Source organism: Pseudorca crassidens, chromosome 16, assembly GCF_039906515.1.
Source record: "Pseudorca crassidens isolate mPseCra1 chromosome 16, mPseCra1.hap1, whole genome shotgun sequence".
NCBI lineage: Eukaryota > Metazoa > Chordata > Mammalia > Artiodactyla > Delphinidae > Pseudorca > Pseudorca crassidens.
In genome coordinates this window covers 32,605,882-32,623,882 of record NC_090311.1, presented here as the reverse complement: position 1 = coordinate 32,623,882, position 18,001 = coordinate 32,605,882, and the positions used below count along the sequence as shown (strand labels likewise).

Here is an 18,001-nt window from a genome sequence, read left to right as displayed (position 1 = left end):
CTTAGGGCATCTCTTCCCAAGATCTCTAATGACTCCATCAACTCCAAGAAGGTCTGCAGTGATCTGGAACCAGAAATAGCTCGGGTCTACACTCGGGTCTAAAGATAAGGACCTCACTTATCTTCATGACACTCCTGTGAGATGTACATTAAATGGCTCAGTAGTTAAGATTAGGAACTGTGGGTCAGGCTGTCTGGGTTCGAACCTTAACATTTACCTCTTACTGGCTATGTGCCTTGGGCTTTTTCACTTCTTGTGCCTCAGTTTCTTCATCTATAAAAATGAGAATCTACCTCATGTGTTATTGGGAGGCACTAATACACACGAGTTCTTAGAATGGGGCTTGATACATAGTAAGAGTGCAGTAAGTGTGAGCTGCTGTAATTTTTTTAGCAATGTACTGTGTATCCATTTCTTACTTACCAACTCTTCCTGAGATACTTTCTTCACTCTTTGAACCATTCTCTGCCCACATCTATGTTCCTCTGTCACAGAGCAGCCTGGGAAGAGAATTTTCTCCCACTGCAGGCAAGACAATTGGCCTCAATGAATCAGTCATATTGGGGCTGGAAGGGGTCTGAGAGGTGGGGTCCAATGCACTAATTTTGTAGATAAGGAGACAGAGGTCCAAGGAGCTTTGATATGTGTCTAAGACATCTGACCCTAGAAATTCCTGCACACAATCCCAGCCAACCCCACGTATGGGGAAAAATTTCACACACGAGATGAGGAGCGGCCAACTTCTCATTGCTCTGTGGTCCTCATTTAGCACACTTTTCCTTGATGTCGGTCCATTTATCAGAGTTCATTCTGCACATGGAAGGAATCTATCAGAGGGAACATTTGTCAGGTGTGTCTCATAAACGTTTTGCTCATTTGGAATGTAACTTTACTACAGACTTGTGCCATCAGATGAGCATTTGAGTGTGTAAGAGCCCAGAATCCGTGCAGGGATCCAACCGTTCATCAAACAACTCTGCCAAATAAAATTTGGCCACAGAAGACTGGAAGCTGTTGTGAGGGTTCCCAGAGTGCACTATGGAGGGGATTGTGGACATAATGTGAATCACATGTGATAATGATTTTTCTTTCATATTTAACTACAGCTTAAAAATAGAGGTAGAAACACTACGATTTATGAGTTAAAATTGAAATTTCAAGAAAAAGATACGTTTCTCTGGCTCTTCTCCTGATCTTTCCTGGATTCTTAAGATTTTATCTTATGTTTGAAAAAGCAAGAATTGGTCGTACAATTGTCTTCATGGTTTGGTGTTTAGGGATAAGAAAATGCCATTATGCCTTTCTAAAATTCAGTATAAAATGGGGTATTTCAAAGATTATTTTTTGGAAGGATGTTGTAAATTTTAATTTGCAAAAGGAGTTTTTAAGTGGCAGGTGTTTTTAAGTGGCTCCTGGGTTGGAGTGGGAACATGGGGCATATCCCATAGACAGTGAGCTCCATGAAGATGGGGATTTTGTGTCTTATTTCCTGCTGTATCTCTGGTGCCTAACACGCGCTGGCACATAGTAGGCAGTCTATGGAGTGAGTGCTTGGTTCTCTCTTCTTCCTGCTTACGCTTAGGGAAAATCGAAAAAGTCAATTTGTAAGATGACACTTTAGTGACAAGGTAACAAGTGATGTTGACTGTTTTGCAGATCTCCCTTTACATTTAAATGCTGCCATGTTTGAGGCCAACGGTGGCTGTGGTTATGTTCTGAAACCCCCAGTTCTGTGGGACAAGAACTGTCCCATGTATCAGAAGTTTTCTCCCTTGGAAAGAGACCTGGACAACATGGAGCCTGCCATCTATTCTTTAACTGTAAGTCTGGCCCTGATGGTCCCAATAGAATATAGGAAGGTGTTTAAGCCCTTCCTATATTCCTTTTATATATATATAAATTTATTATTTATTTATTTATGGTTGCGTTGGGTTTTCGTTGCTGCACGCGGGCTTTCTCTAGTTGCGGCAAGCAGGGTCTTCTCTTCGTTGCGGTCTGCGGGCTTCTCATTGTGGTGGCTTCTCTTGTTGCGGAGCACAGGCTCTATGCTCATGGGCTTCAGTAGTTGCAACATGCGGGCTCAGTAGTTGTGGCTCACGGGCTCTAGAGCGCAGGCTCAGTAGTTGTGGCGCACAGGCTTAGTTGCTCCGCGACATGTGGGATCTTCCTGGACCAGGGCTTGAACCCATGTCCCCTGCACTGGCAGGCGGATTCTTAACCACTGCGCCACCAGGGAAGCCCGCCCTTCCTATATTCTATTGGGATTCTAAGGTGTAATGCCTTTAGAACTCAAGGCATTACAAAACTCTCATGTCACAATTTTGTTGGTGCAGATTTAGTTCCCAAAAGAATTTCTTTACTTCTCAGACAGCAGCGGCTGAGGTTTAGGTATGCAGTCACCAGGCGCTGTATTCGCTAGAGCCCAGTAGGTGGAGTTATGAGCTCCCTGCTACCACCTCCATACTGATGATGGTAATTCTGTCTTCCAGGGCCCTCAGAGTCATAACTCTCAGTGCATCCCATAAAAGCTGAGCTCTTTCTTAGAGCAGGTCATCTTAAACTCTAACAAGCTCTTATAAAAGGTAAAACAGGCATCAATATACAAATCAATTAAATATCTTCCTCCTTACAGTTTAACCTTTGTCATTCCTGGCCTTTCCTTATTCCTTTTATTGCCTAATTAACTAACTGTCAAAACTCCACAGACTGCCCTTAACATCAGAGTCCTGGTAGCTCATTACTCATTTTTATTTCCAGCTTCTCTCACTCCCTCTTAGCTGAGGAAAAAAACAAAGCAAAACAAAACACTGAATGGGTGATAGAAAAGACAGGGAGCGATGAAGTTATCCCTCCATCCATCTCTAGATCTTGTCTGTTTCCCAAGCAGCCTCTGCACACAACACCTCAAAACCCTGGGAGATCCCAACTGAGAGATTTTCCTACCACCAAACTGCTTTTTCTCTTTCCCTAAGACAGTAGAGCAGTAGCTCCTTTTCTGTGTGACCATTTTCACTAGACTTGAGTATAGCTTCATGTTGACAGAAGGCTATGAATTTTTTTTTTTTTTTCTTTTTTGGTGGTATGCGGTCCTCTCACTGTTGTGGCCTCTCCCGTTGCGGAGCACAGGCTCCGGATGCGCAGGCTCAGCGGCCATGGCTCACAGGCCCAGCCGCTCCGCGGCATGTGGGATCTTCCTGCACCGGGGCACGAATCCGCGTCCCCTGCATTGGCAGGCGGACTCCCAACCACTGTGCCACCAGGGGAGCCCAGAAGGCTATGAATTTTTAACAACATTCCCTGTGACTTGCTCCAGAACCTAACTATTCAAGAAAAAAATTTTGAAGTTGTAAAAGATACACCTAAAACACTTTGAACAGAACGTAAGTAACACATCTGTGGTTTCATATATAAGGTCTTCTTCTTTCTCAACAAACTTAATTTCATCTTAATTACATGGTTTTTGAAGATATTTGAACATGTTGACAATTGAAAGGTTATAGTTAGGTAAATGCTGTTGACAAAATAGATTTTACCGTGATTCCAGTCACGCAATTACCTGATTGTGATAACTTCTCTTTTTTTAGCAGCCTTATTAATCATTTACCTGGTCCATTCCAAAGGGTTCTTTGTCTTTCTTTGTGGAGGGAAGCGATGAGGCTCAGAGGCGACCTCTGTCTCTTTCGCATCTTCAGTGACTTTGATCCTTTTTCCTCCTCAGATTGTCTCTGGGCAGAACGTGTGCCCGAGTAACAGCACGGGAAGCCCGTGTATAGAGGTCGACGTCCTGGGCATGGCCCTGGATAGCTGCCACTTCCGCACGAAGCCCATCCACCGCAATACTCTGAACCCCATGTGGAATGAACAGTTCCTCTTCCGGGTTCACTTTGAAGATCTCCTATTTCTTCGTTTTGCCGTTGTGGAGAACAACAGCTCGGTGGTAACTGCGCAGAGAATCATCCCCCTCAAGGCTCTAAAGCGAGGTAGAATCAAATTGTCCAAAGTTCATAATTGTATCTGAGCGATGGATGCCCCGGGGTTCATTACACGCTTCTCTCTACTTTCGTATATATTTGAAATTTTCACGTTAAAATAAGAGGCAGAAGCAAATAATACAAGTTTGAACACTGAGCATGTCTCAAAAGACATTTTTCTTTTACGTTATTCTAAAATCCGAAGTTATTGACAGCGTCTGTTATGAAGTGCAGCCTCTCCCACTGTTGCTGATGTTGGGAGCAGCAGTCGTTGTGCTCTTGTCGACATACATCCCTCCCCAGATAGCGCCGCCTTACCCCTGGCATGTTTAAAGCAGGGACTGACGTGAGGAGAGGAAACCGAGAACAGGGAGGGTTGGGGTGTGCTGTGGCATGAGTGGGACAAGGTTGGAGTCGGTGGTGGTGGTGGAGTCCAGTGTCAGAAGCCGGGGGTGGGTTTGGATGCAGAGCAGGGAAGGTGGAAGATTCTGAGCAAAGGCCAGAGCTGCTGGCTTGCTGCATGTGGGCTTTGCCATGGCCCTTGGGGGAAACAGCAGCTTGTCGCACCTGTCTAGAACGTCTGTGCACTGCTTTCTCAAACTTTGATGTGCAGTTGAGTCACCCAGGCTCTTAGTAATAAAATACAGACCCTGATGCTCTGGGCCTGGGGCTTGAGATTCTCCCTTTCTAACAAGCTCCAGGGATGCTGACTCTGCTGACCTCCTTTGAGTACCAAGTTTCCAGGACATACTTCCTCCCACAGCCATACTCTGCCAGCCTCTGAGCACCACCAACATGTTACAGTCTCCTACTTTTTAGTTTTTCCTTGTTTCTCTTCTCCATTGTGTGAGTAGTGCGTGGTCACTGTGTTAGTCAGCTAGGGCTGTGTAACAAAATACCACAGACTGGGTGGCTTAAACAACAGAGGTTTATTTTGTCAGTTTTGAAGGCTAGAAGCCCAAGATCAAGGTTTCAGCAAGTTTGCTTTCTTCTGAGGCCTCTCTCCTTGGCTTGCAGATGGCCACCTTCTCCTTGTGTCCTCACAGGGCCATCCCTTGGTCTGTGTGCACAGCATCTGGTGTTTCTCCGTGTCTGCTCTCCAGTCCCCTCTTCTTACAAGGACGCTGGTCATATTGGATTAGGACCCACTCTAATGACCCATTTTAACCCCATCACCTCTTTAAAGACCCTATCTCCAGAGAGTCACATTCTGAGGTAATGGGAGTTAGGGCTTCAACATACGAATTTTAGGAGGACACCATTCAGTTCATCACAGTTATTACAGAAATATGACAAAGTACAGAGAAGCAAAACCAGTTTTTTTTAATTATTCTTTTTTCCATCTCTTCAAAATAGTTACTTTTGGTATATATCTTTTGCAGGCTTTACAGCTCTACCCATGTATATACATATTAGCATATAGTATATATTTTGCACAAGTAAGCTTCCTACTAATCTTAGTGTTTTGCAACTTACTGGTTTTCACTTACTGATGTATGTAGTGATCAACTTTTCAGGTTAATAGCTATACGTCTTCATTACCACTTTTCAGAGCTGCATATTACTCCATTTTATACTTGCACAAATACACACCATAACTTATTTAGCCAACCCCCTATTGTTGGAATATTTTCTTATCACTAAAGCTGTTCTAAAATGGAATATTTGTGGAACAGTTATTCTAGATGACTTGATAAACAAAAATGATCAGGTTTTCCTACTATATTTGGTTTGAGTTTAAAATTTTCAGTTTGAGTCTAAGTTAAAAACAGACCTTGGACAAGTTAACTACCACTAGGTAGCCCCAAACTGTCCCCTGGGGCAACACTCCTGGGGAAAAGGCATCAGTTTGTTGTCACCCCTGCCCATCTTAAAGTCTTATTTCTCCCTATCATTTACTGACCTCCCTGGGGGATCTCCTTTGCAGAGCTCTGCAGTGCACAGCTAACAAGCTTTTCCCAATTCTGCATTGTTCCAGGATATCGACATCTTCAGCTGCGAAACCTCCACAATGAAGTCTTGGAAATCTCTAGTTTATTCATAAACAGCAGGAGGATGGAAGAAAATTCCTCTGGCAATACTATGCCGGCCTCTTTGGTAATTAAGTTCTATTTCATTCAGCTTACTTGTGGGGATTGCTATGCTGGAGGCAGGCTTTCTTGTGGTCCAGGAATGTGGCCCATCTGAGTTATTGATTAGGTAGCTACGGAAATACTACTAATAATAATGGCTGACACTTGACACTTTCTAAGCACTTTACACATATACTAACTCACTTAATCCTTTCCATAACTTCATGTAATAGCTATTAGTATCATCTCCATGTTACAAAGGAAGGTAAGAGCTAAGTACACCTGAGGTCACACGGCTATAAACCCGAGTTCATCTAGTGCCAAAGCCCATACTCTGAACGAGTACATTATAGTGCCTACCAGGGAAGTGAGCCAAAAATAACAACACGGGGGAAAGGCTAGTTATGCAAAGCCTGCTAGGAAGCATCTTGATACTTCTAGAAAGTTTAGGTTAGACGAGGAAAATCCTTTGCTTCTTCAGCAGTCCAGGGGCAGACATCACAGGCGAGCAGGGTCGGGTGAGCAGCCAGGCACTGCTGGTGACACATAACTGCAAGCATAGCGATCCCCTGGTACCTGGGGAGAGACAGCATCTGCACTCTTGGGAGTGGGAGAGGAACACCGCAGAAAGGGCCACCTTTACAGGAGCTGTGTTTTAACAGGTTCCCCAGGTAAGGTCCAAGCCATTGAACTTCCAGAACCATTGGACCAGCACTCACCCCAATAATGCAGGTTGTTTGCTTAAACAAGGAACTCTCCTTTAATTAACTGGTTAATTCCCCTTTGCTTGCTCTTTAAAAATTAATATTAAAGGCTGTCCATCAGTCGCCTCTTTACATGTTTAATAATCTATTCATGGTTGCATCCATCTTGTACTTCAACAGGGTCCTAACAACCTTTGGAAAGGCGCCTTCTGTGCTCACAATGGCGCTGGGTTTAGCCACTGCTGCTGCCACCTCTGAATAGCCCTGCTTTCTCCTCTGCTTCTCTTTCCCTAAGCTCAACAGTTTCTTCTCTTTCTCTGTCCCTCACCTTGTTTTCTTAAGTTCTCCTCCTTTTCCTTTCAACGAGTGATCGAAGTTGAGCACAGCACTTTGGCCAAAGTAGGGGGAGGTATTGCCTCTGCCTGGTGCAGAGGACTGGGAAGCAGGGACGGGGCTGCCTGGTACCTAAGAGCAAGAATTAGATGCTTTCAGAAAGGCAAGGCAGAGCTTAGTGTCCACTTCTGGGTTGGTTGCCCTCAATACCTATTAGAGCTGAAGATCCCACACATGCCATGAATGAACCATTCTTCCTCACAACACTTCTGACACCAAATGTGTGGTGTCTTCTCGACACTACTTCTCCAACTCTCTGATGCCAGCTTGGTGTCCTACAGTTCAGTTCAGTTCCGACACTATCTACCTGGGCTGAGCATCAGATCCCACAAGTTAAGGGCTCAGTCCCACAGCACGGTCCCCACTTCAGATGCCAGTTGCAAGTCCCAGGCTGTCACTGGTACTCCTGACTGGCCAGCTATAAATCCAAGCGGTTCCCACAACCCCCTCCTTAGGGCCAGTAGTTTGCTAGAATGACTCACAGAATGACTCCTGAACGACTCAGGAAAGTGCTTTACTTACTATCACCAGTTTATTATCAAGGATACAACTCAGGACCAGCCAATGGAAAAGATACATAGGGTGAGATATGAGGGGAGAGGGAGCAGAGTCTCCATGCCTTCTCTGGACACACCACCCTCCCGGCACCTCCATGTGTTCAACAGCCCAGAAGCTCTCAGAATCCCGTCTCTTAGGGGGTTTCGTGGGTGTTTCCTCGCATAGGCATGACTGAGTAAGTCATTGGCCATTAGTGATTAACTCAACCCCCAGCTCCTTTCCCCTCCCCTGAAGTCAGCAGTAGCAGGGGCTGAAAGTTCCAACCATCTAATCATGACTTGGTCTTTCCGGTGATCAGCTCCCATCCTGAAGCCATCTAGGGGCCTCCAGCCGTAAGTCATCTTATCAGCACACAGAAAACTCTCGTCACTCCAGAGATTCCGAGGGTTTAGAAGATGTGTGCCAGGAACTATGAGCAAAGACCAGATATTTATTTTCAATTATATCACACCATACCATCCTAGGTACATCCCAGGCAGCAGCATATATGCTTGGTAAATATGTGTTCTTTGACCTTGGAAGTCATCACCTTCCATTGCTCAAGACAGTAACTGAAAATCATCCTGGGCTTCTCCTTCTCTCTCACTGCCCCGTGTAAGACTCGATAAATCTGTCTCCTTAGTATCTTTCAAATCCATTCATCTCTATCCGTCCCTACCATCTTGGCCCTCGTTCATTCTCACCTGGCTTGTGGCTGTGGGTTCCTAACTGGTCCCCCTCCCTCTGAGTCTGACCACCTCTGTATGTCCTCCTTTAGGGCCTTTTAGACAGTTCTATCTAAAACTCAAATCTGACCATGTCACTCTTCTGTTAAAAACCCTTGCTCAGCTCTCCTTTGCTCTCAGGATAACGTTTGTATGTGGACTGGGCAGAGACTCTGGGAAAGCCGAGAGCTCATGGGTCATTTAAAGGGACAGCTGCCACCCTGCTCTCAGCTCCAGCTGCTTGTTGCCAAGCAGTTTTGCCAGATATTCTGGTTTTCAAGACTGTCAGGACATCTGGATTGGCATAAATGTTGGCAACTATTTCAACTTTTTAAAAATATAGTGCAGGCTGAGCCATACAATTAAAATGCATGTATTTTATGGTATGCAAATCATGTCTTAATAAAATTGATTAAATAATAAAAACGCATTGTACAAGCATAACAAAACAGCCAACCTCTCCTCCCCCACACCAAATAAAAACAAAATGCATGCTAAACAAAATATTTAGGCAGCCTTTTCCCCTCCATCACCTCACGGAATTCATTGAGGTTCCCAGAATGCCTTGCTTTAGGCCACCTCTAACGCTTTATACACAGGCTACACCAATATTGAGGATGTTCTTGTCCCGCTCTTTATCTGCTAATTCACACTGGGCCTTCAGATGATAACCACTTTCTGGAGGTGCTCTCGATTTCCTCCAAACCTGGGCTCCCAAGGAACTTACCATGCTTCTTATAATTGTCCACGTTCTCTCCTAGCTGTTCTATTCAACTGGGAGCCCTTGAAGCCAGGGATAATGTCCCATTTCTCCCTGAATCCCCAGGGGCAGGCAAAATGTCTGATCCACTGCCAGCCCTCCATAAATGATTTTGTATTTTAAATGAATGAATATATCTTAATATACAAACTGCTCAAAGACTTGTGAGTTATACACCTTCCCAACTCCTCCTAACAGAAATACTTTTTGTATCATAATTATTTGTATGCCTGGACAGCAAGCTTCTTAAGGCCAGAATATTTTATTTATCATCTTACCATCCAAAATTCTAGCCCAGTGCCCTGAAGAGGGATGGAACTCGACAGACACTGTTGAATGTCTCTTCATAAGTAAGGACTGACATACATTTCAGATAATATCAGTCCCCTAATTATGATGGAAAGAGACACTGTTATTTAAAATAAATTAATATTTTGGTGGTATGCTGCTAAATATTCTTACTAGACTATTAAGCAAGATGCACCATTGCCTATTGAACCACAAACAGATGCACCTGGTTATAAAAGGATGCTCTTGTTTTGCATTTACGTGTCCCTATACGTACGTCTAAGAACTAGCACTTCCGTATTGGTGTAGCCTAGAAACAATATGAGAATGTAAATGAATGAGAAACCATGTGATCTTCCTTGACAGATGTTTAATACAGAAGAAAGAAAATGTTTGCAGATTCACAGAGTCACAGTACATGGGGTCCCAGGTCCAGAGCCCTTTGCTGTTTTCTCCATAAATGGAGGCACCAAGGCAAAGCAGCTTCTCCAACAAGTAAGTTCACTGAACCTGTAGCTAATAAACAGTTCTCCTTTGAGGGGACTCTCTATGCACAGGTTAACATCTCGCTCAACATTTTACAACGGACTTAAAGTCAGAGAAAGCAGCTCGTGTCAGATTTCATAGATTATCAAACAGAAGCTACTACCAAGGGGTTTGGGGGGCTTTGTTTTTTAAATCCGTCCGTCCATGAACTTCGGTGTCTACTATCACAAAGCACTGTTGGGGTTTTGGAGACGTTATAAAATATGATGATGTAGGGCTTCCCTGGTGGCGCAGTGGTTGAGAGTCCGCCTGCCGATGCAGGGGACACGGGATCGTGCCCGGGTCTGGGAAGATCCCACATGCCGCGGAGTGGCTGGGCCCGTGAGCCATGGCCGCTGAGCCTGCGCGTCCGGAGCCTGTGCTCCGAGGGAGAGGCCACAACAGTGAGAGGCCCGCGTACCGCAAAAAAAAAAAAAAAAAAAAAAAAAAAAAATATGATGATGTAAAGTAAGGAAACATTTCCACGGACCACCCATAAAAAGTAGCATATTACTGTCACCCTACGTGAGTAATCACAGGGCTATAGCTGTAAAGCAGGACTGGGGAGGGAGTGACACTGGCCCTATCATGCAGCTAACAGTGTCGACTGACCTGCTCCTGGAAGCTTCGTGCCCTGAATTATTGCTGTAGTAGTAGCTGCCTTGCCCCACACAACCCACAGCCCAGCATCGACCATAGACCAAGGGCTGGGGTAAGAGGAGCAGAGTCTTCTTGAGAATCTTCTGCTCCCCCACCCCATCCCCAGTTCATTCTGCTTCTCCAAGTGAGATGCAGCAGTGCCAAGTGCTGACTCTGGTCCTTGCATCATTGTTGGGGGCCGGTGGGGGGGGGATGCCTAAAGAGAAGAATGTTTGCTCAATCTAAGCCGGATGGTAGCATCCTTCTCTGGTCACTCACTTCAAGTTTAGCCTCTGTCGGTAACCTGGACAAAAGAAAAAAGTGTGAAAGAAAACATCAGTAAGAGAAACTATCATGATGGCTAGTGTTTATAAGTTCTCCTACTGTGTCTGGATTATGCTTTAGAATCAATCAGTGCCTCAATCGTAAAATGAAACAAAATTAAGAGGTTGTGACTTTGGACTTCCCTGGTGGCACAGTGGTTAAGAATCCACCTGCCAATGCAGGGGACACAGGTTCGAGCCCTGGTCCGGGAAGACCCCACATGCTGCAGAGCAACTAAGCCCGTGCGCCACAACTACTGAGCCCACGTGCCTAGAGCCCGTGCTCCGCAACGAGAGAAGCCACTGCAGTGAGAAGTCAGCGCACCACAACCAAGAGTAGCCCCCGCTCGCAACTAGAGAAAGCCTGAGCGCAGCAACGCAGCCAAAAGACCCAAGGCAGCCAAAAGAGTTTACTGAAAGGGGAATTCCCAGGAACTTAGAACAGATGAGATTAGCAGATGACTGAGTATTTCCAAAAGGAGAATGGGAGATTATCTTGGTAAAAGCTGGACTAGGTTCTTTGCCCTCGGTCCTGTGTTGCAAGATTACAAAGAGCTAAGTTCACGGATTGAAAAACCTAAAGTTTTTAATTCAGTAAGAGCTCTCATTCCAGCAGTGGGAAAAATAGTTATACTGTCTGGGGATTATGAATAAATTGTGTCATTGCCCAGAATGAACATAAACAATCCTTTTTGGACGTAAGAGAATTCTTAGATCTTCCAAAAAGAATTATGCAATGGTGCAGGGTAGGTTTCGCTTACAAATTGCACATCAAACCTATCCGAACCCCATGAAAATAGACTTGTTCTTTTGCCCACTCTTCAGAGGTGTGCCTAAATTTGCCTTTGTTTTTTCTTTAGAGTCTGACCATTGATCAAGACACCAAACCTGTTGCCACAGACTATTTTTTAATGGAAGAAAAATATTTTGTATCTAAAGAAAAGAATGAATGTAGGAAACAACCGTTCCAGAGACCCATTGGTCCAGAAGAAGAGATCATGCAGATTTTAAGCAGCTGGTTTCCAGAAGAGGGATATGTTGGCAGGATTGTCTTAAAAACCCAGCAGGAAGTAAGTGTGTCCTGGGGCAGCCTACATTGTAGCAGCTCATATGTAACTCACCACCTCACCACTAGCCGCCTGCCTCAACTTCAGAATTTCTTATCATTGCAACTTGCTTTATAGTCTTCTTAAGTAAGTGTGGAGAATTGATTTTATTCTTCTGCACATATTCAGAATGTTAACTCTAAGTTACAGAAATTCGGTCTAAAAATCATCCCTTAGGAAACAAAGGGAGAAAGAACTGAAGGATTCCTTAAGCATGTCATCAGTGGTGCATCCAGTGTTTTATCTGTTTATGTGAAGACATGGTTATGAGGGTCACAGTAGTGTGTAATGGAAGGCCTGGAGGCATTTTGCGTTTGGGGGTTTGTTGCCTGTTCAAGTTTTAGCTAACAAAATGTTTTGTGCTAATACGTGAAATAACAGTATTTCTTTGAAAATATTCCATAACTTTACACAAAGTAAGAATAACCTCTCAGCCTTGGTCCGAATTTGTAACAATATTCCCATGATCATTCTCATAACGGAAACAATACGACTGCCCGTCAGCTCCAGATTCTTGGGCTCCTGATGGGGTTTGCTGATGGAACACATTTTTTTTTTTAATAAATTGATAGGAGCCCACTAACTTACTTCGATTTTTAAAAAATGACATACAAGATCATTACACAATCATACCTCATGATAAGTCGATAATGAAGCAGTTGAATCAATTCAACAATTCGATTAAACAAATATTTATTGAGCACCTAAAATGTGCCAAGCCCTCTTCTAGGCACATGATCTGCCTCTTTGGGGCATGTAATAGAGCTGGGCTGGTAAAACGCCCATTGCTGGTCCATGCTTGCTGGGACACAGTAGAGATAAGGAGCCCATTTTCAGCATCATGTGTTACTTTTTCACTCTACCTAACTATGAACGTGGCCTGCAGCATCCACAGAACTCTAGCATCTCCTCTGGGAACCAGAGCCACTGCCTTCCCTCCTAACATTGCCTTAGATGATAAAAGGACACTTGCTTTAAGCAAAGAAACGTACTTGTCTCCCTAGCGTCCTCTCCCCATCAGACATACAAATTACTAAGACGGAGGAAAAGCAATTCTAATAATAATAGCTTTATGAGAAAATAGAGGGCTTAGCTGGATTTTTGAAGCCATCTTTAATTTCTCTCTAAATTTTTTTCCTATTTCTAATTGTCTTTGTCACATGTAAAAAAGTATCCTAGAAATGACAATTTCAGTGAAGAAGTGAGTTTGTTAAACCATATCTTTGCATCATGACTTACAGCATTTAACGCTCTCAAGCACCCACTAGTTTGAATGATCTCATGATGTAATGGAAACCATTCTACACAAAGAAAACAGGTTCAGAGAAGTTAGATCACGCCAGGGTGAGAAGGAGACAGCACTCAAGTCTTACGGCTTCCAGGTCAGTGTTCTTTCCACTACCCTGTGCTGGCCAGGCTGGAGTTGCATCAGTCTCCGCGGCTTCTCCCACACGCACCGTGGGAGGTGGTGAGCAGGAGGAAACGTGGGCAGCCTGCTGAGTGTTGCCTTGGAACTTCATCACATGGTTGGAAGGACCAGGAGTAAGGGGTGCCCCATATGCAACTTAAAATGTATATGACAGGGCTTCCCTGGTGGCGCAGTGGTTGAGAGTCCGCCTGCTGATGCAGGGGACACGGGTTCGTGCCCCGGTCCAGGAGGATCCCACATGCCGTGGAGCGGCTGGGCCCGTGAGCCATGGCTGCTGAGCCTGCGTGTCCGGAGCCTGTGCTCCACGATGGGAGAGGCCACAGCAGTGAGAGGCCCGCGTACAGCCAAAAAAAAAAAATGTATATGACAGCAGGCAATAGAGACATCGGGAACGAATGTTTAATAAAGGCTGGTGGAACAGAAGCATTTTGAAAAAAGGAGGAGAAATTAGAGGGGAAGCATTTTCTGATGAATACAGTACAGCAAGTTCTCCTTTATATGCCTTTGTTGGGAGAAGAGTTTCGAAATGACTGAAGTACATCTCAAAAGATAACATCACATTTCATGTATCTAGGCTTACCGGCTGCACAGCAACACACAGTACAAATTTACTGATTGACGAAATGAATTCAGCGTGCATTGAATGCAAGCGGACACTGGCATAGCTGATAGATTTGGGCTATAAGTATTTCCATTTAGTTACTTTGTGGAACTAGTAACATAAGCAGTATGCCCATGAAGCTGCAGTCTGTTACCTCTGGTCTTACCTGCCTGCCTTGTATGATTTTCTTGTCTTCTGGGCTCTCAAGCTGTTAGGTATCTTCCTATGGTCAATATGCTGTCCTCTGACACCTGCTGGATTTGAAGTCAGACAAACCTGTCTCTGACACAAATTAGATGGATGACCTTCAATGGCTCATCTGAATTCTGTAAACCTCTATGCCCTAATTTGTAAAATCTATGAGAGGAACTACCCTGCTTGACTCAAAAAGATTATCATGAGACTCATGCCAAACATGTAGACAATATGTAGAGAAATGCTTAGTAGACTGTAAAGGAATATGCAAATGAAGGTTATTGTTATGGTCATAATCTGTGGCTTCTAATGTGGCTGAAAACGGCTTAAACATTAATAAGCTCTGAGTAAAGCTCTAAGGAGTGCTCTTAGAAGTAATTCCCAGTGCATGGTCATTGGGATATTTTATGTGGCAACTTAGAACTTTTTTGTTTTTTGTCTTGCTTACTTACATCCTAGCTTTCAGAACCCTGAGATTATAAATTATGTCATGTGAATGAGCACCCAACCCCACTCCCCGATTGGTTAAATATATTATAATCAATGCAATGACATATTATGCAAAATCTTTAGGAACTGACATGAAATGATGATCACAGTCTTTTTTATTTTAATAATCTTATTTATTCTCTCGTTTCTTTCTTTTTTATTTATTTATTTATTTATGGCTATGTTAGGTCTTCGTTTCTGTGCGAGGGCTTTCTCTAGTTGCGGCAAGTGGGGGCCACTCTTCATCGCGGTGCGCGGGCCTCTCACTATCGCGGTCTCTCTTGTTGGCGGAGCACAGGCTCCAGACGCGCAGGCTCAGTAATTGTGGCTCACGGGGCCAGTTGCTCCGTGGCATGTGGGATCTTCCCAGACCAGGGCTCAAACCCGTGTCTCCTGCATTGGCAGGCAGATTCTCAACCACTGCGGCACCAGGGAAGCCCTCACAGTCTTTTAAGTGGAGAGAAAAAAGGAGTTGTAGAATAACATAGGTACTAGAGTACAGTCTCATTTTATGTAATAAAAATAGACAATGGCTCTCTCCCCTTCACGCATAATATGATGAATGGGGTCAAAACAGTTCAGTTGTGTAAATTCTAGGGACCACGACTGCAAGCTTAATGAAATGATTGGGGTGAGGCTGTGTGCCTGGTTGGTGAGAAGCCCCAGGAGCCAGTCCTTTCTGGTCCTGGCTACAGTTTGGCGCCACCTGGTGACAGTTGTCCATTTTGACTTTAAAATCAGTGGGGACTATTCTAGGTCCTGGGGCTGGCTGGACTTTCCAGGACAATGACAGTGATTCTTGGAGTCTTCTGGTTAGGTAGCACCATTTCTGTGGCCTGATCTGAGATTAAGCTAGAATGCTGAGGACTGGAGGGCCTTCCTGCCACATCCTCAGTTCCTGAGATGGTGTTCCCTATTGCTCACTTGCCTTGCCTCCCCCTTGCGGAAGACAGCTTTACATAACCTCATTTGACAGGGGCCATTTGACGATCACATTATATCTAAATTCACATAATTCCAGGGTTTCTTTGTATATATTTATTCACATATACAAAAATACATTTGTATATCCATAGCAGATGGTTAAAAGGATATGCAACCTAATAACAGTGGGTTTTTTTGTGGAGAATGAGATGGGAGAGGTGGAAGAGAAAAAGCAAAAAGGTAGAAATGGGAAGTTTGCCTTTTTATTGATATATTTCCTTACCGCTTGAAAATTTTTTTAAAAGATACATATGTCTATAGATATATCTGTGTATGTAATATATAATTATATATGTAAAATTCACTGAAAGCCAGCCCACCAAAAGCCATCTAACCTGATGACCAATTCTCATAATTATTGAGAATTTTGTCGATATTCCTTTCGATGTGACTTACTTCCAGTCATTGTTTTAGCCTTTCCACTGTGGGTTTTGTTCATCCAGCCTGCCTGAATGCCGATTTTGCATGTTTCACGTTTCAGATGTCTAGCATTTCTTAAGTGCTCAAGGTCTGTGGGGGAATGGGTAGATTTCTCTTAAATGTATTTATTGTGTTCTTATTTGGCTTTTAGTAATTGACAAAATGGCATATTGTCTTTTTACAAATTTATCTCTAGCTGATTTGGACTCAAAATCCACAGCTCATAGGAGCAGATCTACTGGCTTGTTCTGGACCAAACCTTATCAGCGTGTCAACATCAGCAGAAACTTACAGTACTTTCCTCCTCTAAGAAGAGATGTAAATCCTTTTAGAATAGTTTATGAAATAGTAACTAGCGTATGGAATATAAAGCTAAGAAGTTGCTTCCACGTTACCAAGATCCATGTCAAATTTTTGCTAGGCTTTTCTTTCCTTATTCTACACCATCTTACCATCCACTCAGACTTTTCTTCTTTTTTAACACAGAACCTGGAAGAGAAGAGCATCGTTCAAGATGACAAGGAGATGATCCTGAGCTCAGAGGAGGAGAGTTTCTTTGTCCAAGTGCACGACGTTTCTCCCGAGCAGCCGCGGACAGTCATCAAGGCGCCCCGCGTCAGCACTGCACAGGACGTCATTCAGCAGGTGAAGGCCTCCCCTTCCTCCCCTCAGTCCTGTCCTCAGTGTGAACTATTGGGACAAATCAGATTTCAGCTCCCTTTGTGAATGAGGTTTTAGAACAAAGGGGACCTGACAGGGGAGAGTGTGCCTCTTAAGGCTGGGAAATACTGATTCCTTCAACGATACTTGCCCAGTATCTACTGTGAGTCAGGCTCTCTCTGAAGCCTCAATAATGGATCTAGAAGGTGGCTCTGCAGAGCGGGAACGTCATCATCCCAGAAAGGCCTAAGCCAATACTTAATGGCCATCTCTCAGGGATCCTTCAGAGGACATGCAGGAGGCCTCCTCTGACCCTCTCCCCTCCTCTGGTCATGCTTCTCTGTGTACATGGCTTCAGAGAACTCTGTTTCCTTCTTTTGAAGCCCTGTTATGGTTTGCGTTTATTAAACACTCACTTGAGAAGATAGCATAACAGTTACCAGACTCTAGATCAGATTGCTCCAGGTGCAAATCCCAGCTCTACTTCTTACTAGCTCTGAGAGCTTGGACAAGTTATTGAACCATCTGAGCCTTAGTTACACTGGTGTGCTGGTAAACTGGCTCGCTTCAAAAAAAAAAAAAAAAAAAAAGGCCCTGATTTTGTAGCATTTGCCAGTTTCTATCTTGTAAATCCTCCCACCACATCTGATTCCAGTGGACTCCAGCACAACACCATGTGCTAAGCTACCATGCAGATAACATGGAGATAGTACATTAGCACTTTCCTTATAGAGTTATTGTGAAGACTAAGTAAATATATGTAAAGCACATTCGCCTATTACAACACCTAGCACATGGCAAACACTACTTAAGTGCTATTTGCTATTCTTATTGCATGATAGTTTGGTTAATATTAGCCTCTTTAATAGACCTTGAACTCCCCAAACTATATACAGTATCTGGGACATAGTAAGCCCTCACTAAACATGTGATGAGTGAATAAACGCATAAATGAAAGATAATCTTGTACTAAATGAGAAGTGAGACCAGGTAAGTTCTAACATCTAAGACTCTAAGATGAAGAGGGAGCCTCGTGGAACAAAGAGGCTCCCGAGGGTCAAGATTCTGTCCCTCACTGTCTGCATGACCTTCCATCTCTACCAGCTTTGGTGGATGCAGAAAATCCAGTTCAAGTCCTTTTTCTGTTACTTACTAGCTGTGCATCCACTGGAATCTGCCT

The 18,001-nt window shown here is 44.0% G+C and overlaps 2 protein-coding genes across 10 annotated transcripts in view; one reads left to right on the top strand and one right to left on the bottom strand.

Moving 5' to 3' along the window:
- PLCE1 (phospholipase C epsilon 1) overlaps positions 1-18,001 on the top strand; it is a 318,708-nt gene that overhangs the window by 292,881 nt on the left and 7,826 nt on the right. For 3 of the 4 annotated variants that reach the window (XM_067709947.1, XM_067709945.1, XM_067709946.1), the window contains exons 25-30: positions 1,657-1,820; positions 3,719-3,980; positions 5,950-6,068; positions 9,817-9,945; positions 11,798-12,007; positions 16,648-16,806. In XM_067709947.1, the coding sequence (XP_067566048.1) occupies positions 1,657-1,820; positions 3,719-3,980; positions 5,950-6,068; positions 9,817-9,945; positions 11,798-12,007; positions 16,648-16,806 (1,043 nt within the window). Of the gene's footprint in view, positions 1-1,656; positions 1,821-2,489; positions 2,714-3,718; positions 3,981-5,949; positions 6,069-9,816; positions 9,946-11,797; positions 12,008-16,647; positions 16,807-18,001 lie in introns of those variants that run through there. The other variant, XM_067709948.1, reaches the window with a different exon arrangement.
- Positions 9,806-18,001, bottom strand: part of NOC3L (NOC3 like DNA replication regulator) — a 45,548-nt gene continuing 37,352 nt past the window's right edge. The window contains exons 22-23 of one of the 6 annotated variants that reach the window (XR_010935852.1): positions 14,240-14,327; positions 9,806-10,918 (exon numbers count right to left, since the gene is read on the bottom strand). Coding sequence is in view for 5 of the 6 variants with exons in the window: in XM_067709949.1 (XP_067566050.1) it covers positions 16,500-16,650 (151 nt within the window). In the remaining variant the exon portion in view is untranslated. Of the gene's footprint in view, positions 10,919-14,239; positions 16,651-16,712; positions 16,852-18,001 lie in introns of those variants that run through there. The other 5 variants (XM_067709950.1, XM_067709951.1, XM_067709949.1 and 2 more) reach the window with 5 other exon arrangements.